This window comes from Typopeltis vanoorti, chromosome 6 (genome assembly GCF_054136105.1).
Source record: "Typopeltis vanoorti isolate ZY-2024b chromosome 6, IOZ_Tvanoo_1.0, whole genome shotgun sequence".
In the NCBI taxonomy this organism is placed as follows: Eukaryota; Metazoa; Arthropoda; class Arachnida; order Uropygi; family Thelyphonidae; genus Typopeltis; species Typopeltis vanoorti.
The window spans coordinates 132,848,212-132,869,564 of record NC_143554.1 but is presented as its reverse complement, the minus strand read 5'-3'; the positions used below and the strand labels follow the sequence as shown (position 1 = coordinate 132,869,564).

Here is a 21,353-nt window from a genome sequence, read left to right as displayed (position 1 = left end):
TCTAAAATTGAATATTCTGGTCACTTAGTCTAAACAATAAAAAAATCATTTAGTCATTAAAGATAAGTGACTCATATAATTTTGCTCTCAAGAATAAGTATTCCTTTTCTTTTGCTATACACGCCAAATATGATTATTTATTATTTCACATCATACAAAAGGGAAATACTGTGTAAAGCCAGTTTAAAAACTTTTGGGTCACTCATGTAATATGACTGTTAACACAGTTTATCATCTCATCAGCAACAACTAGCATACCAATCTCAAATCTTCATCCCCCCCCCCCCCAGATTTATCGTATAATCGTATCCAGATTTAGCTTGGACGTCTATAGATGTCCAGCTAAATCTGGATACGATTCTGTAACACCTGTTGAATAACATGGATAAGAAGTGCAATTTGGTCTTACTATTTCGTCCACCTCGCTGGTAGGGAGGTTTAATAAGAAATTACAGCACCATCTCCCACTTTAAATTCTCATCTCGAGCCTCAATTTACATAAATTGTGTGCTTTCTGTATTTCAGTGACTGCATTACAAGCAGTTGCCATAAGTATTTTCTGGTACTGAAATTTTGAATGAGGATGTTAAAACAAATGCCAGCAAACTCTACCAACTCGACCAACCTTTGCCAGCAAAGATTGGTCGAGCCTCTGCTACTAATGGATCACGCAAAAAGTTTAGCAAGTTTGAGTACGGTTAGTAGTTGGAAGGAGATTCAATCATTGATGCTGTTGGCGCACTCTCCCTCGATGAGTCATTGGACTTCCTGGAGGTGTCACATAATAATAATAAATGTGTTTAGTTACCTGCTATGTTTATTGCTACAATCAATCTGTTTCTCATGTATGCATCATAGTCTGTGTAAGGGGAATATTTTTCATTATGAAGTGTCATTCCAGTTCTTTCTAATTACTGTAATTGTTGCCAAAAAGACTAAACTGTCTTTGTATTGTATTTACTAATTTAGTAATAAAATAAAACTACTTCTTTTTCTTCCATCTGCAGTATTAGTGTTTGTTGAGGTTGAAATGTTTTCACAATGTAGGAACATTTTCATTCCATTGTTCAGAAATAACAGATGTAGTAAAAATTTATCAATTTCTGAATAAAAATGAATACTTCTATGTATTATAAGAGGTGGTTGATCTACAACGAAATACTAGCATATGTGAGATAACTATTACTGATAAAACAGAAGAGTTGGTGACAAAAAAAAAAAAAAAAAAAAAAAAAAAAAAAATGTAGGATTTCCAAGTTGGTGAATCGATATTTCTGATGATGATGATCAGAAATTATTTATGTATCCTATTATGTATATATGCATACTGTGTAAAAAAAGTGTATACAGATCCTCAGTATACAAATGAAAATGCCTAGAAGACCATGCAAAATATAAACAAAACAGAGAAATAAATACACATAACAATCGAAACAAATTTTGAAAGATGATTTGCTGCTCCATCAACCAACACGAATTCTGCCATGCCTAAATGAATCACCTGATCAACATTATTAGTTCATTAGATTAGTCCCTCACTATAGTTATTTACTGAGCTACCAAATGTATACAGCAGCTATTTATTATTATTATTAACATCTCACCTCCATGGAGTTAGAGACTCATCATTATGGGTACATACTGTGCAACACAGTGCTCATCCAACCATGCCTTAAACTGATTCAAATGTCTACATTCACAGCACACTCAGGCAATGCATTCTACTTACCAACCACTCTGCATGTAAGGAACCTTCTTATGTCATCCTGATAACAGTCCCTGACTAGTTTGTCTCAATCATTCTCCCCTCCTCCTCCTATTCATGAGGATTTGCAATTTATACAATGCCTTATACAATGGCATCATAACCTCTTTGTTTCTGCATGTCAGGGTCCTCTGCATCATTGCCATTATCTGATGTGACATCTTCACAGTTTGTGCAATGTGGCCCCCGAATTTCAAGTTCTTCTCCACCACCACTACCAGATCTATCACCTCCTCTACCTCCTTTAAAATTTCCCCATCAAGTGTATACTTTGTATCCCATTATTGCTTAACAAATTTCAAACCTTATACTTTGCAATATTGAACTGATATTTTCACTTACCTGCGCATTCATTCAATATAATCAAGACCTCCTGTAAGGCCATAACATCTGCTTGACTCTGCATTGCTCTTCTCAGTTTTGCATCATCTGCAAAAAACTGTATATCACTAGATAAACCCATCCCAATATCATTAATATACAAATTGAACAACAATCTTTCCAAAACTGACCCCTGCAGCACACCATTGGTGACCTTCCACTTTTGGGATACTGCACTCATATAAAACTTTAGAAGTCTATTATTCAATCCTGTCTGTTTCAGTTTATTTTACAGTTTGTCGTGTTGCAATCTATCCAAAGCTTTTGCAAAATCCTAGTACACCACTGTATATGCATCTCCCCTATAGACGTATTTGTCACTTTGTTATAGTATGTAAGTTAGTAAAGCATAATTTTCCTTTAACAAACCCATGCTGATAACTAAGAGAATACTACTGTTATCAACCCATTTTTGTATTTTTACTTCTCCCCAATCTCTCTCATACCCTCACCATACAGATTCGTCTATAACTTGAAACCACAGCCTTATCACCACCTTTATGCAGTGGACAATTTTACCTTCTTTCTACTCCCTTGGAACATGTACTGTTGTAAACCTCTTATTAAACAAATATGCCAATGCTACTGCCAATTCCCTGGAACATTCCCTTAAGATGCGTGGTGATAGATATGTCATGAAATCCTATCTCCTTATTGATATTATTTATTTCTGTAAATACCTCCTGCTCACTCACATTTAAGCCATCCCTACACTTAAGTTACTCATCATTCTACATTGATTAGGATGAAACATCCTTATAAATTGATCACTGAATACCTCAACAATGTCTTCTGCAGCAGTTACCATTCTACCATTTTCATCCATTAATGTTATCTTACTATGATCATTCTTCCTTCTACTTGCCACATATCTGAAAAACTCTCTAGGGTTTTCTTTGTCTGATTTGCCAATTTCTGCTCATACTGCTCTTTTGTTTTCCTTACTAACTGAGTCACTCTCCTAACTTGTTCTTTATACTCTTCATGTAACTGATTTTTACCATTATTCATCCTGTACTGTCTCCTTCTTCAGATTTCATGCTTAAGCCCCTCATCATCATGCATCTGTTTTACACATACCTTATTCAACTTTTGGCCTTCAGAATACATTCACACATTGATGCTGTTATGTATTTCTTTGTCAGTTCCCAAGCAGCACCAAATTTCCTTCATTCCATCCTATAGCTTCAAGCTGTCTCCTAGGCTTGTCATAATAACTAGCCATGTATTTTCACATATAATCCTTTCCTCACAAAAGTCTGCATATGCCTGTTCAACCCAGGTGATCACTTCATGATCACTCTCACCAACTGGAGGAAAGTGCAAAATCACACTCACAATTATATTCTCTGATGAAATGATCAGATCTAAAATTCTCAATCCTTGTGTGTCCTCCTTTACATGCTGCCTGAGGTAGTTATCTCTCAAGAACTTGAGAAATTTATTTTGTTTATTTCCAGATCCTATCTCTTCATTCCAATTTATACTGCCATAATTAAAGTCACCCATAATAATTACACTTTGTTTGTTCACTAACCCATGATGTTTATACATTTCTTTATTACAACCTTCCACATTTCCTGCCATATAGCAACAACCAATTAAATATATCTTTCTGTTAACTGCTCTCATAACCATTGCCACTATGTTCTTCTTTCATGATAACCTTATGTGGACATAATTAACTGTTATCATTAGTAACACTCCTCCTCCCTTCTTATCCTTTCTCTCCTTGCAAAAAATACTGTATCCTTCCATTTCTGTTTTTTATTATTATTATACTAAGACCCAATGGAGTCAAGGATTCACCCAGGAGGTCCCTTTTTCATACACACAGCTCATCATACCACATCTTAAGCACATTAACATTCTCTGCAGACACCACATCAGGCTAGGTATTCCAATCATTCACAACTCTGCATACCAAAAACCTGCTTCTCACTATCCTGTTCCCAACCCTCCTTATACAGCTTCCAGGGATGATCTCTTGTTCTTCCCTGATCTTCCACTATTTTATGAAAAACCTCTTCAGCATCTTCTTTCTCCTATTCTCTAGATTCTGTACAGTCTCCTATTCTCTAGATTCTCTAGGTCCTATTCTCTAAATTCTCAACATTACAGAGAACAGAAACCACCTTAGTCAGTCGCCTCTGGACCCTCAACACTTTGTCCTTTTGAAAACCAGGTGACCAATTTTGTGCACAGATTTGGTCACCCAAGTAGTCCAAGTGTGGCCTAATCAGACAGAATCTTATACAATGGAATGAGAATCTCTTTACTTCTCCATGTCAGTGTCCTCTGCATCATTCCCAGAATTCGTTGTGTTGTTCTCACAATTTTGGCAATGTGTCCTTAAATATTAGATCCTTTTCCATCATCACCCCCAAGATCTCATATTTCTTCCATGTCTAACAATACATCCCCACCAAGCATAAGTTTTGCATCTCATCTTTGTTTCTGAAATTTTCAAACCCTACAATTTGCAACATTGAACCGGAATTCACACTTCAATGCCCATTCACTCAATCTGTTCAAGTCTTCTTGTAAGGCCCCAACATCTGCTCTACTCCTCATTCATCCAAACTATGCATCATCTGCAAACAACTGAATGTCCTCATCCAAATCTTCCCCAATATCATTAACATACAGGTTAAACAGCCATGGCCCTAAAACAGACTCCTGAGGCACATCACTAGTGCCTCAGGAGTCCCCATACACAACTTGTTGATATTATCAAATAATCAATCTCCGATCCAATACACTAGTCTGATATCTTATCCAATCTGCTTTAGTTTAACTATCAACTTGTCATATGGTAATCTATCTAAAGCCTTTTCAAAATCTCAGTATACTACTCTGTATCCATCTCCTTTGTCCAATGAAGCTGTCACAATATTGTAATAAGCAAGTAGTTTACTAAAACATGACTTCCCTTTAGCAAATCCATGCTGTATCTTAAAGATAATACAATTGTTGTCAATCCAATTCTGGATCATCGTTCTCAGCAGTCTCTCCAACACTCTAACAGCAATAACTGACACACACATAGTTCTATAATTTGATGCTTTAGTTTTTTTCACCTCCTTTTTGAAGTGGCACAAGCTTGCCTTCCTTCCACTCTTTTGGAACTTGACCCAGTGCAAGACTCATATTAAACAAATATGTCAAGGTAGATTCCAACTCCCTGTCAGATTCCTTCAAAATACGTGGCAATATATTATTAAGTCCCATAGCCTTTTTAACACCGAGTTTGCTCAATTTCCCATATACCTTTTGCTCACTTATAAGTCAATCTCTCTTCTTGTCATTGACTGCTGTCAAACTCTCCATGATCACATTCACAAGAATGAAATACCTTTGTGAACTGCTCATTAAATATCCCAACTATATCTTCTGCAGCAGTTGTTCTTATACCATTTTCTCAATATCGTATTTCCATAGTCATTCTTTTTTTACTGGCTACATATCAAAAGAAATCCTCCCTAGGATTCTTTTTTGTTTCATTAGCTAAATGCTGCTCACATCTCACTTTTGCTATCCTTATCAGCAAAGTCACCCTCCTTGCCTGTTCTTTGTAATCCTTGTGGAATTGATTATTACCTATGCTGCCTATTAATGCCTTTTTCCTTTGTATCGTATGCTTAATCTCTTCGTTCATCCATTTCATACCTACCTTATTTAACCTTCTGACTCTTGGAATACATTTAGACATCGCTTCTACTAGATAGTTCTTGAATATCACCCAAGCTGCATTTATCTCCTTTCCAGCCAACTCCTCATTTCATGCTTCATCTGCAAGCTGTATCCTGGGCTTCTCATAATCACCAGCAACAAGGCTGGTGATTATGTGCTACTCTTTCCTCACACTGCTGGCAACCACCCAGGTAATCACTTCATGGTCACTCTCACCAATTGGAGGGTGATTTGACACCTCATTTATAATAACATCCTCTGATGAGATGATCAAATCCAAGCCCCTCATTCCTTCAATTTTAATTATGGCAATATAGACTGTGATGATGTGGTGGCAACAGAAAGTAAAGAAATGAGTTTCTTGAATTTTTGAGGGACAACTACCTCTATTACATAATGACTGATGTAGTTGTCCCTCAAAAACTCAACAAACACATTTTCTTTACTTCCAGTTGCTATCTCATCATCCCAGTCTATATTGCCATAATTAAAATTGCCTATAATTATCACCCTTTTCTTACTTGCTTGGCTGATTCATCTCTATCTCACACCATACTATCTCAAAACGGCACTATTTCCCTCTTACATCTCAAACTTGTATGGACATAACTCTTTCTCTGTCTTCAGGAGCACTCTCCCTTCCTTTTTACTTTTTACCCTTTCTATTTTCACAAAACACATCATACCCTTCAATCTTTATTCCTGCCAGGATGTCATCCTCATCCAACCATGTCTTACTTATTCCAACTATTCTTGGATGAACAGACTGAATTAATGCAACCCTTTCATTTGCCTTGTTTCTTACACTTCTAGCATTTGTATACAAACATAACAATTCATTCCTTTATCTTCGAGGGTGGTCTGAAAAGTTCTCAGCCTAACAATGGAAAAACGAATTTATAATTTCAAAATTATTTTTATTTTTCAACATAATCTCCCTTAAGACTAATACATTTATTCCAGTGATGCTCCAGCACCATTATCCCGTCCCTGTAGTTGTTCTCAGCAAGATCTGCAAAATACCCCTCTACAGCTGCAATCAACTCTTGATTTGAAGAAAAACGCTGACCAATGAGGAAGAGTTATAGTTTTGGGAAGAGATAGAATTCAGATGGACCCAAATCTGGGGAATAAGGTGGATGTTACAACAATTCATAGTGCAGATCCCTTAATTTTCCCATTGCCAAAAAACCTTTGTGGTCTTTCTAGTGTGGTTAAAAGATCGGAATAATATTCCCCTAGTTATTGTTTTACCCTTTTCAAGATAATTAATAAACATAATGCCTTTAGCATCCCAAAACACCGATGCCATGACCTTTCCTGCTGATGGAATAGAATTTGTCTTCTTTGGCACTGAATAAGGACCATCCCAGATGAATCTTTGACTCCATGAGGTCTTGGGGTAGTAATAATATTAATCGGCTTCTGTCGACTGTTTTGACTGCTGTTTGGATTCTGGTGTAATGATGAATCCAAGTTTCATCCATAGTAATAAATTGATGCACAAAATCAGTTTCATTCTTGTTAAAGCTCTCCAAGCACTGTTCAGAGATTTTAATGCGAGTGCGTTTTTGAACTGCTGTGAGCAAATGTGGCACCCATCTTGTGCAAAGCTTTTTCTTTTGCAATTCTTCATGTAAAATATATCCTGCACATTCTTTTGAAATGCCTATAGTCTCAGCAATTTCACACACTTTGACTCTCCAGTCATCCAGTACCATATTATGTGCATGATAAATGATTTCTGGTGTTGTTACACTTTTTGGACGGCCTTAACGTGGATCATCTTCAAGGCTGGTGCGGCCATGTTTAAACTTGGCAGCCTATTTTTTAATTGTCGAAAATGAGGGAGAAGAATACCCATGAACTTTTATGAACTTCAAATGAATTTCTTTTGGCGTTAAACCTTTTACAAAGAATTGTACAATCGCACAATACTCAATTTATTCATTTCAAGGGATTCAGACAGCACTTTTGCTTCAGACAGCACAGCTGTATAAAACAAACTACTTGGTAGAATCACTTGCAGTTTCAAATGGATGCTTATAACAGATGTATCAACTTAGAAAAAAAAATCTTGCTGATAGTTTTGCTATCTATGGTTGAGGCCGAGAACGTTTCAGACCACACTCATATAGCAAGTTTTACTGATACCACTTATTAGATGTGACTTCTCCATACTTAACTCGAGCCATTTCTTTTTCTCCTTATTCAGCTTAAAACCTTCTTCAGATTCAACTGTTTTCTCTTGATCCCAGGTCACCCCTCTCTCTTTTTGTTTACACACACAATAATTCTGATACTTCTGGCATTCATGTACAAACATAGCTCATTCCTGGATCTATAACAAGTTTCACTGATGCCACTTATTAGATGTGAATTCTCCATCCTTTCCATGAGCCATTTGTTTTTCTCCTTACTCATCACAGAAACATTTTCAAATCCAACTGTTTTCCCTACATTACAGGTCATTCCCCTTTCCTTTTTTTTTTTCTTTGTTTTGTCTACAGGCACATTCACATTTTCTTGGAGCATCAACCTTTCTCATGATGTGTTCCCCTGTCCACTCTAAGCCTCTCCATTTCCCTGTTTGTCTTACACACTTGTTCTCTCATTCTCTATACTCATGCTACTCACTTCTTCATTTATAACCACCATTTCTCTTTATTTTCTTAATCTCCCACTCTTTCACATCACTTTTTACTTGAGCAGATTCATTCTATGCGCTCATTTCTCTACCTTCTGACAGTAGTCTCTTCAAATGACTCTCACCAAAACCATTCAAATGCAGTCCATCACTCTTATACAGTTCAGTTTATCCTTCAAACTCATTTCACACATTAACAAACTGCACTTCTTTTTTCCTCACATGTTTCCACTAACATATCATTCACAATCTTCACTCTCCACCACTTTTAATTCCTGTCATACCTGGTCATCACACTGACTACATTTCCTAACACACTATTATCTTTTATCCTTTGCAACAACCTCCTGATATCCATGTCTAACATATTCCTTTTTCCTAGTCAAGTCACTTGTCCCTATTACTACCAACTCTTTTGCTCACTTACTCCTCCTATCCATTGCCTCAATCACTCTATTAATTTTATCTCCAGGAAAACCAACTGTGTGCATTTTCTTGTTTACCACCCCTCTAATAACTGAATCCCCATACAGCACTTGTATGTCTTTCGTTACCTCTTTATTGTACAATGAACCCTGTGGAGAATTCATGACTAAACAAACACACATAATAACCATAGTAATAAGTTTTAATAAGTAAATATTTCATATCCTAAGTATCTTAGGACATCGTCAGTACAGTTAATTCAAATGATACTAGGAATAACATACAGTTAGGGTGCATGATTACAATGGAATCCCAATATGCATGCAGTAGCATGTTATAGAATTAAATAAAAATATATCTGGAGGAGAAAAAAAAATTACATTAAAATAAGATAACATATATAAAAATTATTTTACACAATTTTGTATGACAATTTCCCATACTTTAGGAATAGCAAGAACGTCATTACGGTTTAGATTTGGTTTGTGAAGTAGGGCTTCAGCACTTTCTTTATATAAATGTTCATGTTTATATAAAGATCTATGTAAAAGTTTGGTCTTTTCCCAATGGATCCTATGGTTTGAGTTTTCAACCGTGTTGTGCAAGACCAGATTTCTACGCTTTGATAAGACGGATATGGTCTTGATGTTCCGAAATGCGTTTATGAACAGATCTACCTGTCTGTCCTTAGTAAGACAATTTACTGGAGCATGGAACCTTGTATATGCCAGGTAGCATCAGAGGTTAGAGGTTGTCTTTAGGAGAAGGTAACAAGTTATAGATCTGGTTGATTGGTTTGTGGGTAATAGCAAGTTTGTATTTCTTCATAATTTTTGAAAGACGTTCAGAGATGCCTTTGACATAAGGTATGGGAATCCTATGGGCTTGTTCTTGTCTAGGTTGATGTGTGGGAAAGTGACTGATGATTTTTTGCATTTTAAGATTGTATCCATTTAGTATGGCTATATTTTTGATTATTTCCAATTCTTGGTTTAGAGATTCTTCAGAGGAGCAGAATCTGTGTGCTCTGGTTACTGATGATTTAATGATGTCAGATTTTTTAGATGGATGATGAGCAGAAGAATTGTGAATGTAGCGACCTGAAAATGTCAGCTTACAATAGGCAGAAGTAGAGATGGAACCATCTTCTTTTCTTTGGATGTGTAAATCCAGAATGGAGATTCTTTTTCTAGTGTAAATCCAGAATGGAGATTCTTTTTCTAGTGTAAATTTGATGTGAGGATGAAGGTTTATTTTATCTAGAAACAGGTGTAGTTCTTATTCGGAATGACCCCAGACAGCAAAGACGTCATCGACATAACATAGCCAAATTTTTGGTTTGGGTTTAAACGTGAAAATTTTTTCTTCCAGGTATTCTAGAAACAGGTTTGCTAAGTTTGATAATAAGGGAGACCCCCCCCCCCCCCATTGCTGTTCCTTCCTCTTTCTTGTAAATATTTTCTTTCCAAGTGAAGTAACCAGACCTAATAACAAATTTGAATAATTCAACAATATCAGATGGAAATTTTTGAGTTAACAGGTCTACTGTTTCCTTATGGGGGAATATTAGTTTTTGCGTGAAACTCTGGAATTTTTAATTGATGAGGCTGAGTGGCCTATGTGAGGACAGAAAAGGTTAGATAAAAATCTTGATAACTTGTAAGTTGGGCTGCTAATAGAATCCACGACAGATCTGAGTGGAACGTTATTCTTGTGAAGCTTATATTCTAGGTGGCCTAGCATGGTATGTCCTGAGTTTTTTTATTGTTTCTTCATCTAAGGAAAATAACTTTTGTTCAGTTTCTTGAGCTGTCTTTTTGTAGAATCATAATCAAGTTTGGCGTAAGTATTTTGATCTCGCAGTAGTAAATTCATTTTTCGGTCATATGAATTGGTATCTAGAACAACAGTGGTATTTCCCTTGTCGGCTCTGGTGATGATTATGTTTTTATTATGTTTTAAGGAGGTAAGAGCTTTCAATTCTGATGGTGGGATATTTAAGTCCGAAGGTTTGGCATCATAGATTATTTTGGCTATTTCGAAACGAAGTCTGTTGGCTTCAATACTGGAAAGATGGCTGATGTTTCTTTCAACGTTGTGTATAAAATCTAAATATGGAAAGCATTTAGGTGAAATTGCAATCTTATGACCTCTTGCAGGAACATTTAATTCATCTTCTGTTAGTGGACGGCTGGATAAGTTGACCCATTTTTCGGTCAGTAATTTGTTGGTATTTTTCTTAGATCGATTTAACAAATTAAAGTATTTTTTATGTAGATTAATATTACTTTGATCCCCGAATTTTTTGAGACACTAATAATCACTTGTAGCAATTCTTGATTTAATGTATTTGACAATTCTGCTTCTAATTCTGTAATTTTTAAATTATTTGTTGCCAATTCACGTTTAGAAACTCTTAACTGATTAAGCAGTAAGAAATGGCTTGCTTTCTGATAGATTTATGAGCACCTGGTGATTTGATAACTTCCTTTAGTTTAGCAAACGTTTTTTTTTCCTCCAGATATATTTTAATTTAATTCTATAAACACGCTACTGTGCGCATATTCGGATTCCATTGTAATTGTGTGCCCTAACTGTATGTTATTCCTAGTATTGTTTGAATTAACTGTACTGACGATGTCCTAAGATACTTAGGATGAAATCTTTACTTATTAAAACTTATTACTGTGGTTATTACGTGTGTTTGTTTAGTCATTTCATTACCTCTTTCAAACCGATATCATTTGTTTTCATCATTTACACTCTTCCATACATATCTCGAATTCTCTTAATTTCACTCTGCATCTATTTCATCTCTTGCCTCATCTTAACCTACTCAGTTTCAAATCTTACATCACATTTTTACTCTCATTCACTCTCTCAATTTTATTGCTAGACATACATGCTTGTTTGCTGTCAACACTGCTCGCTACCTTATCTTTAATTGCACTATGTTTTTCAACTTCTGCTACATTCATATCACTTTCCTCTTTCTTACCATTGTTATATTCATCAGATCACTCGTTCCCTTTTTCAAAACTTTTTTTATCATTTTTTCGCTGCTCTTTCCTATTGTCCCTTTTTTCTATCAGACAAGTACTCATCTTCCTCGTGGCATTCTTGCTACTTACACTTTCAGTTACCAAAACATTGCTATTCATCAAGTCCTCATTCAGGACTCACTCACACTTTGCACATACCCTCCTGCCATCCAACTTAAATATCCATAATTTATTTATATAATCAAACAAGTGCATATAGCATACCTCATATTTCACAAAAGAACTAAAATTAAAATTAAATTCCTGTAAAGACAAACAATTTCTTAAACTAACAAGTCCACACACACACACACACTACAAATGCTGCAAGTGTACAACTTTTACTGCAACACACTTATTTACAATTAATTATTCCAAAAAACGTATCTGCAAAAAATGCCTCCTGCTAGCCACCATTTTTATTGATTAGTTATTTATACAGTTGACCCTTGAACAACGTGGGTATTAAGTTTTCAGCCCCCCCCCTCCCATGTTGCCTGAAAATCTGCGTATATCTTTCAACTCCCAAAAAAACTTAACTATTAATAGCCTACTGTTGACCAGAAGCCTTATTGATAACATAAACAGTTGATTAACACATATTTTGTATGATATGTATGTATTATATACTATTTTCCTACAATAAAGTAAGCTAGAGAAAAGAAAATGTTATTAAAGAAAATCATAAGGAAGTGAAAATGCATTTAGTATTGTACTGTATATAGCGATACCTTAAGTTTACTCTTCTGTTTATAAGATAAATCATATGTCTGTCTGATGAATATAACACTGGTAAGAAAGAGGAAAGTGATACAAATGTAGCAGAAGTTGAAAAACATAATGCAATTAAAGATAAGGTGGCGAGCAGTGTTGACAGTACCTACATCAATATTGTCATATATGATACAAAACACTGTAGGTATGTATAACTAACACTAGACATCAAAAATGAAAAGATAATGTGAAAAAGAAATTATTCATATTTATTTACAGGTATAATGATTCATCCATTGTTGACAAAGATTTATGGTAGCCTAACCTATACACTAATGAATGAATCATTATGATTTTTTTATTTTATGCTAATTAACAACAATAAGTAAGTGCAAGAAGAATGATTGTTATGGGAGATTTTAACTACAGCAATATAAGCTGGGAAGAGGAAAATGGAAGTACTAAGAAGGGGATAGAATTTCTGGAATTCTTGTGGGACAAATGTCTTCGGCAGCATGTAATAGAGGGAACAAGAGGTTGAAGAGTTTTGGATTTGGTAATAGCATCAGAAGAGCTGATAATAAGTGAGATGACATCTCTCCCACCAGTTGGAGGGAGTAACCATTTGGTTTTGACTTGGAAGATGAACAGACATGCAGGTGTATCAAAGAAAAGGGAATGTATGTGGAATTATAAGGTGGAGGTGAATATAATAGTCTTAGGTATCAACTAGGGACAGTTCCATGGAGGGGGAGAATTGGAAGGCCAGGATAACATTAGTGCTTGGGAAATTGTGAAAGAATATTTGTTAGCAGCAGTAGTAAGCTGTATTCCACGGGTGAAGAAGTGGACACAATTTGGTGTAAAGTGGATGACAAACGATATCAAACAGGAACACTGCAGTTGAAAAAGAGATTATGGAAGAGATATAAGGAGAGGGGGTGGAGGACAGATACACGAAGAATATAAGACACAGGCCAGGAGAGTTACCAGAATGACGAGGAAGGCAAAACTGGAATATGAGATTATTATTAAAAAATAATGCATATAAGTGGCCACATGTACATCAAACCTGTGTTCTTCAAGGGTCAACTGTACTTTGCAGGCAGATCTCTTTCTCTCTTCTCATAAGTTTTTTTTTTTTTTTAATTAGTCCATCATAAATACACATTCATGTCTAGAACACATGGGATCACTTGCTATTCATTCCACTCTGCAACTTATAGGATATGCATTTAATATCACAAATGTTAATGATTAATAATTTATTTGCCATTAATGAAACTATTTCCAATCACACTTATTCTTTCTCTCCTTTATATTCCATTCTCACATGACTTATTAATGATGGCTCACATATTTACACTTTTTAGAAATTGAAACATACCTACTAAATATAGCATTCTCCTTAATTATCATTTTCTAATATATTCTAAAGCAAATACATTAGTTCTCTCTTCTGTGCAGATTTGGTTACAGCCAAATACCCAACATAATACCTGGTGCGCTTATGAAATACAATCACCAAATTTCCATGGGGCACAATGTTTTCTCTCCCACCAGATAAGGTGATGGTGAGAGAGAGTGATGATCATCTTGCTGTGAACATATTAAAACTACTTGACTCTACAAGACAGAGCAGTTACAATGGGGTTAGCCTTTCTCTCGCCAGTTCATACTCTTTTTCACAGAGGCATTCAATTCCTGTTGCTTGCATTTTCACATATAATTCTGTGATCACTATTTATTATTATTATATCATTGAGAAATTATTTCCCCATTATCTTAAGGCAATAATTGTTCAACTCTCCTTTGCATTTTTGCTCCAGATACATAGAACAAATTCTTTTGCTGTTTTGAAACAGTATAGAACTGAAGATTGTGCTCTTGAAGAGAACAATCTTCAGTTCTTGAAGTCCAGTGTTAACAAGTATCTTTCACTTTTCTCCTTCCATGATATGAATGTTCTGTTGATTGAACAAATTTTGTATTGGATTCTCATGTCCACGCAGTTAGCCTAGTGGCTATGCGCTTCGCAACCATGGGGAAGGAGTGTCCTAGGTTCGATTCCTGTCGATGATGTGAGGAGCTCGAGGATCTTTCTCAGCCATAGCCAAGTTAGCCAATCTTGGACGTGGACAGCAGGGTTCCCCCCCTAGTTTATCTGGGGTTTTTCCTCCTGCAAGCAGGCAAACCAGCCCCGTGAACACAGGCTACAGTAGAAGGGCTCAACCAGTCCTAGGGATGGTCGAGGAACGGGGTAACCCCCATAGAAATAAAATTTAAAAAAATTGGATTCTCATTAAAAACAAAAAGACTACATAACATATTGTTTTGTAGCAAGTATTGTAAAGAAGTGATTTACCACTGTGTAATGTTCTGGTTACACTATAACATTGATTATTTTGGATAAATTTGATCACCTGATGATTTTGTTACCAAAATGATTTATAATTTTACCATATATGGAATGTTAACACATAATATTATCACAGTGGAAAAGTCCAAAGATGAGTAAGGTAATACCAGTACTTACTCTAATGTTGGTTATGGATAGCATTTGAGGAAATGTAAATCGCATTATTTAGTTGATAAGCAGAATGGGATGGTATGATATGATATGGAGGGGATTTTTCCAGATTAATATATAGTGGAGGGGGAGGTAAACAAGAGGGGTATCTGTAGAAGTTGTATAAGAATATGGTAAACAAAGGATTAAGGAATAGATGGTTTATGTGCAATAGTGAGTGAGTGCATTTCCATTACTGGAGTATGTTGTGAATACTTGGTGTGTGTGAAGACCTCAGAGGTAATTTTACTGAACTAATTCTAAGAGTTAAAATTACCTCTTATAAGCATATTTTGTGTGGGAAAGACAACTGAAGGCATTAGCAATGAGTGCTTTCCTTGTGGTTGGCATCAGTATATAGTTTATTTTTCTTGTGCAAAGTTTTCAGAATGACAGTGAATTCTTAGGTTAATTATTATTCTTGGCTAGTTATTAAATGGATGGAAAATGAAATAAAAAAACAAGTATAATTTTTTCCCCCTTTTTTTGTTGACTAATACCAATCTTTTTTTGCATTGTAGCTTCTTTTAGCCCCTACACCATATATCATTGGTGTCCCAGCAAGTTTTTTAATGTTCAAACGAAATTTCAGACTACCAGATGATGTTTGGCTTATTGATTTGGATTCAAACAAAGTAAGATGTTTGTTTTGTTAATGCGATTAGTTATTGATTGTTTATTTAATATTGTAGTTACTTTAAATTTTGAAATCAGTTTTCCTTACATTTAATTGCAACTCATTGAATCTGAGAAAAGAGCCTCTGTGACTTAGTTAGTTTTGAGGATGCCCTTTGGTTGGAAAAATCTAAGTTTGAATCCTCTTTAACACATGAAGAACCATTATTGGGACTTTTCAGCTGAAGGTGAGTTAACCGGTCTCATACAGAGTTGAGACCAGCTAACTCAGTCTCACCTCTGTATGAGACTGAGTTAGTCTCATACTCTAGGATTTTTCCTCCTGGAAAAAACTGGTTTTTCATCCTGCAAAACAGGCAGCTGTAGAGAAGAACACATGCAAAATAGTTTTAATGGAGCATGTGTATTACACATAAACATTACCACAGCATATGCATGTAAAAATATATTGAACTTGATTATTTCATCCAGCATTACATGGACATCATTAGGGAGAAAGGCTGGAAATTACATTCAAAACATGAATTATAAGAATGAGTCATGAAGCATGTGCCTATTAGTTCATGTGTGAGTTGCAGCTGAGGTGATATGATTACACTGTTAGCATTCAGTGGAACAATTGCAAAAGTTGCATAGATTAAAAATAATTTAAATGATAATTTTTTAAAAAAACAAAACATTATGAATAATTAATAGTAATCACTTCCCAAAACTTAAATATTGGCATACATTGTTTTGCATGTTTCAAGGAAAAGGCAATTAGATTTTGAATCTGCTGGAATAAAGAGTCTGTCTGATCTAAAAATCAAGATGTAAGTGGAAGAATTCGCTATAACTAATTAATAATGGAATCATGTTAATTTAAATTGTTTTATTTGTATAATTTTCAGCTGTTTCATAGCTATTATTATAGGAAAACAATCACAAAAAAGAGAACATCAATTGAATTGAAGCCATTGGAGCTATTCTCCTGCAGCTGATAGTGCATATAATATCATCCACTTTCAATTTAATTGATGTTCTCTTTTTTTGTGATTGTTTTCCTATAATCATATTGAAAATGACTATGAAACATAGCTAAAAATTCTACAAATAAAAATATTTAAATTAATGTAAGTGATTCTGTTATTAATTAGTTACAATGAATCTTTGTCTGGTTCCAAAGAACTCTGTGCTTAGTGTCAGTAACATGAGAAGCAAGGACAGACTTATCAGATTTCAAAAATGTAATATAGTCTTGATGTTCTTGGATTCTAATCAAAGCAGAACAGCTAACCTGTCCAAAATAGCAAAGATGACATGGTCAGGATACCTAACAGACACAAATAAGCAGAGAGGTAGTAATGTATCCTTTGTAGATGTCTATCAGGTACCCTGCCCATGTCATCTTTTCTTCTTTTGAAAGACTGGCTGTTTTGCTTTTATTGGAATCCAAGAACATTAAGGCTATATTACATTTTTGGAATCCACCAAGTATGTATATGTGCAAAATTCTATGCAGTTGAAGATATTCTTTCCTTTTGCATCGACTTTTACAGAGGTCACAAATCTTGTAAGTAAAACGTATATTGTGTACTACTATTTGGAGTTGCATTCTTATTTTTTGTAAAAACCCATGTGGGTAGTGAACTTAAAGAGAATAACATTAAATTGTTCAGGGATTGTAAACATAAGAAAAGTGCTTTAGGTTGTTCTCTATCTCAGCCAGATGTATAATCCAAGGGCAATGTCATAAAAAAAACGCCATATTAGTACTAAATAAATTAGTACTGAAGTGGCTCCGTTTTCAGTTAACAGGATTACGATGTGTTGCCAGTGTGATTTGAGAGTGAACAATTAGTGACGAAGGTCATCCGAAATTTCGAATTCCCACCATCGATGAAGGTCAAAACCATTTGCACGGGAATATTCAGGGGTCTCCAACCCTTAGTCCAGGGTCGACCCTTACTCTCAGAGTCATATATAGAAAGAAGAAAGAGGGAGAGATGATCAAGGGAACGCTGTTTTCTTGCTGCAGATTGTCGGCCTGTTTGAAGTCGGAGAACATGGCCCATGGGCAGGAGAAGCACCGAAGGAGCAGAGCAATGTACCAGCATGCACTGCGAGTAAATGAGCCTGCATCATATACCGGACACCTGCGATTGACCAGAAAATGTTGGCGACAGTATGCTTCAAGTCCCGGGAGTGAGCCATCGAACAACGACGACTGTGAGACCGTATATGAAAGGGCAGAGTGTTAGGACGGAAGAGCAGTCTATGGAACCGGTAAAGATATAGAGGGCTGATATAACTAAGTGTGCAGATAAGGAACTGTGGGTAGATTTTATCATACTTTTATTGAGTTTGTAGAGGATTGACTGAGAGTCCATAAGACATTGCTAGGTTAGAAAATTTCATTGTTACAGATTGAGAAGCCTGGAATCGGAGATGTATTGTATGATTGAGCAAAATATTGAAAGCTTGTGATTAGAATTGTAGAACTCGTAACTCTAGTTTTGAAAATGATTGCTTTATGTGCATGATTGAGAATGTATATTATTGTTACAATATCATAACTTGTAGTAATTCTTGTAGTGTAGGATGCAATTAAGGGAAGATTAATATAGTAGTGTACTATCTTGTATAATTGCTATTGACTTAAATAAATATGTTTTGTTTTGTTAATGTGGAATACTGCCTGATCTTTACACAGTGCGCTGTCTCTAAAAAAAATTTACAAACCTGTGAGCAAAGAATTCGAAGAATAACCACGACTCAGAAATTAAGATTCTTAATTGAACATAGTATATCCTACAAGGGCCATAGAATATCCCTAATACCTCCCAAGAGAATTTTGGTGGCACAGTTGTTAAATAAAAATAAATTTCCAGAATTCTCATAGTATCAGAGATATCTGAACATAGCTTAGAATGACAAGGCTAGCTCAAGATAAAATTGATAGCCACTCACTCATAAAAGAAAATAAATAAGTAAATGGCAAAAAAAGGCAAGAGAGAGAGAGAGAACAGAAGAGAGAACATAAAAGAACAAAAAAAAAAAAAAGAAATTTTACATATGTTTTATTTATATTTATATATGTATGCATGCACACACACACACACACACACACACACACACACACACACACACACACACACACACACACACACACACACACACACACACACACACACACACACACAACGTATAGAATGAAACTGTATATTAAAAAATTAGTGACCCATCTACTCACTCTCTCTCTCACTCACTCACTCACACACACACACACACACACACACACACACACACACACACACACACACACACACACACACACACACACACACACATTAAATGCAAAATATTTGCAAATGTAGAAGTTAACAGACTCAAAACAGACATTACAGAGAACTGGCAAATCTTGCTCAGGAAAGTCAAAACATGTCTTCCACAGTAATTTTCTTCCAAATCATGTGACAATTAGGAAGTTTTTAATTGTGTAGTGTAGTGTAGCCACTGTAAAACTCTTATACTTCCATATTTGAGCATCAATTATTATTATTCATATATTTGATATACAAATAATTGATATAATTGATATGAATAATCTATAATAGTAATTGAGCATCAATTATTATTATAGAGCCTCTATCGCTTAGTTTTAATATTGATAGTGTCCTTCAATTGGAAAGACGTGGGTTTTGTATCCCATCTGCAATGTGAAAAACATTTATTGGGGCTTTTCAACTGAAGGTGAGTTAATCATTCTCATATGGAGAGATGGTAAAGTTGGCAAATTGGCCAGAACAGATGGAATTTACAGACATAGGATTAAACCACCCTATCATAAGCATTAAGCAAGTTTCTAAGAAGTTAAATTACTCTGTGACAGTCCATTGAGCCTAACACAAAAGGGAAGATGGATGGAATCATTATTTTATCATGTTTCATATTTTTCATTTTCTTCATATGTTTCATATTTTTATCATGATCACATTTTCTAATAAGGTGATGACAGCAGAATTGAATAAAGGAAATGGTTACACCATAATACTGCTGGACTTTGCAAAGGCATTTGATAGAATACTGCATGACAAACTATTACATAAGATGGAGCAAATGAGAATGTATATAAGGCTGGTGGCTTTATATACATAAAGCCACCAGCCACTTCCTATCCATGGATAGGAAGTGGCTGACAGATAGATATCAGAGAGTGGTGTATGGTGGAGTGAAATCAAGGCAAATGAGCATGACTAGTGGAGTGCCACAGGACTCTGTACTAGGACCACTACTCTTTAATTTGTATATTAATGTAGCAGATGATTTGAAGGGGGCATTAAGTTATTTGCTGATGATGCAAAACTAGAGAGGACAATAGTTGATAAAAGTGATCTAGATATTCTACAAGATGGTTTAAATAAATTGGCAGCATGAACAAAGGACAATGGTTATCAATTCATTGTTGTAAAATGTACACACTTCGAATCATATTGATGGTGCTAGTTTGCAGGAAACTGATGAGGCTAGGGATCTGGGGATGATGGTGGATGAAGATTTGAAATTCAGAGGACATATTACAAGTGCTTGAAAAATAGCTCAGAGGATAACTTGCATGCTGAAGAGCACATTGACAAGTAAAGATAGCGAGGTTATTATCTGGCTATGATTCAGCCACATGCTGACTACTGTGCACAGATTTTGTCACCTGCATTTCTTGGGGATCAGGAGATGGTAGAGTAGATTCAGAAATGAGTGATCAAGCTGGTGAAACTGGTGATACATGAGAATCAAGTGTGGTTCTCATGGTTTTCAAAGATGAGAATATCTTAGAGAGTTCATACAGAATTCACTAAATCAGTCTTGGGTCTCTAGAATGTGAGATATGAAGACAGGTTGAACAAGGGAATGTAATTTGCAGAGTGTTGTGAATAGAAGAAAGGAGAGGGGATTTTTGGAAGATTTGGTAGTTGTTTAAGCATGTGGTTAATATGCGCGTGCGCGCGTGTGTGTGTGTGGACTAGGTTTTTTACTTGGAGAGTGGTGAGTGAGTGAGTGAAATAGATTGCCAGAGGTGGTTGTGAGCATCTCAACAGTAATTAGGTTTCATGATATATATAATAGGTGTTAATGGATAGAGTGGGTCTCCTGCGATGAGTCTTTCGACTCCATGGCCCATATAAATAATCATCATCATCATCAAATTCCTGCCATGTACCCTCAAGGGGTGTACAGGATATGATAGTACTACATGAAAAAAATTACATCATTATTAATTTCCTATCTACAATTTTCCTCCAAATCAGTCTGTTACTTGTCAAGACTCCAACATTATCAGATCTTATATTTCTATCGTCTAAAGCATTTTGTACCGTATCAATCCACCTATATCTTGGTCTTCCTCTGGGTCGTTTTGCTGCCAACCTGGCAGAGAACACTTGTTTTGCTAATCTTTCCTCGCCCATTCTGTTTAAGTGACCATACCACCTGAGATTAGCTCTG

At 35.6% G+C, this 21,353-nt stretch overlaps 1 protein-coding gene across 7 annotated transcripts in view; it reads left to right on the top strand.

Annotated features, from left to right (window-relative positions):
* Window positions 1-21,353, top strand: part of Rab3-GEF (Rab3 GDP-GTP exchange factor) — a 1,186,669-nt gene that overhangs the window by 217,273 nt on the left and 948,043 nt on the right. For all 7 annotated transcript variants that reach the window (XM_090394443.1, XM_090394448.1, XM_090394444.1 and 4 more), the window contains exon 6: window positions 15,758-15,871. In XM_090394443.1, coding sequence (XP_090250569.1) covers window positions 15,758-15,871 — 114 coding nt within the window. The remainder of the gene's footprint in view (window positions 1-15,757; window positions 15,872-21,353) is intronic.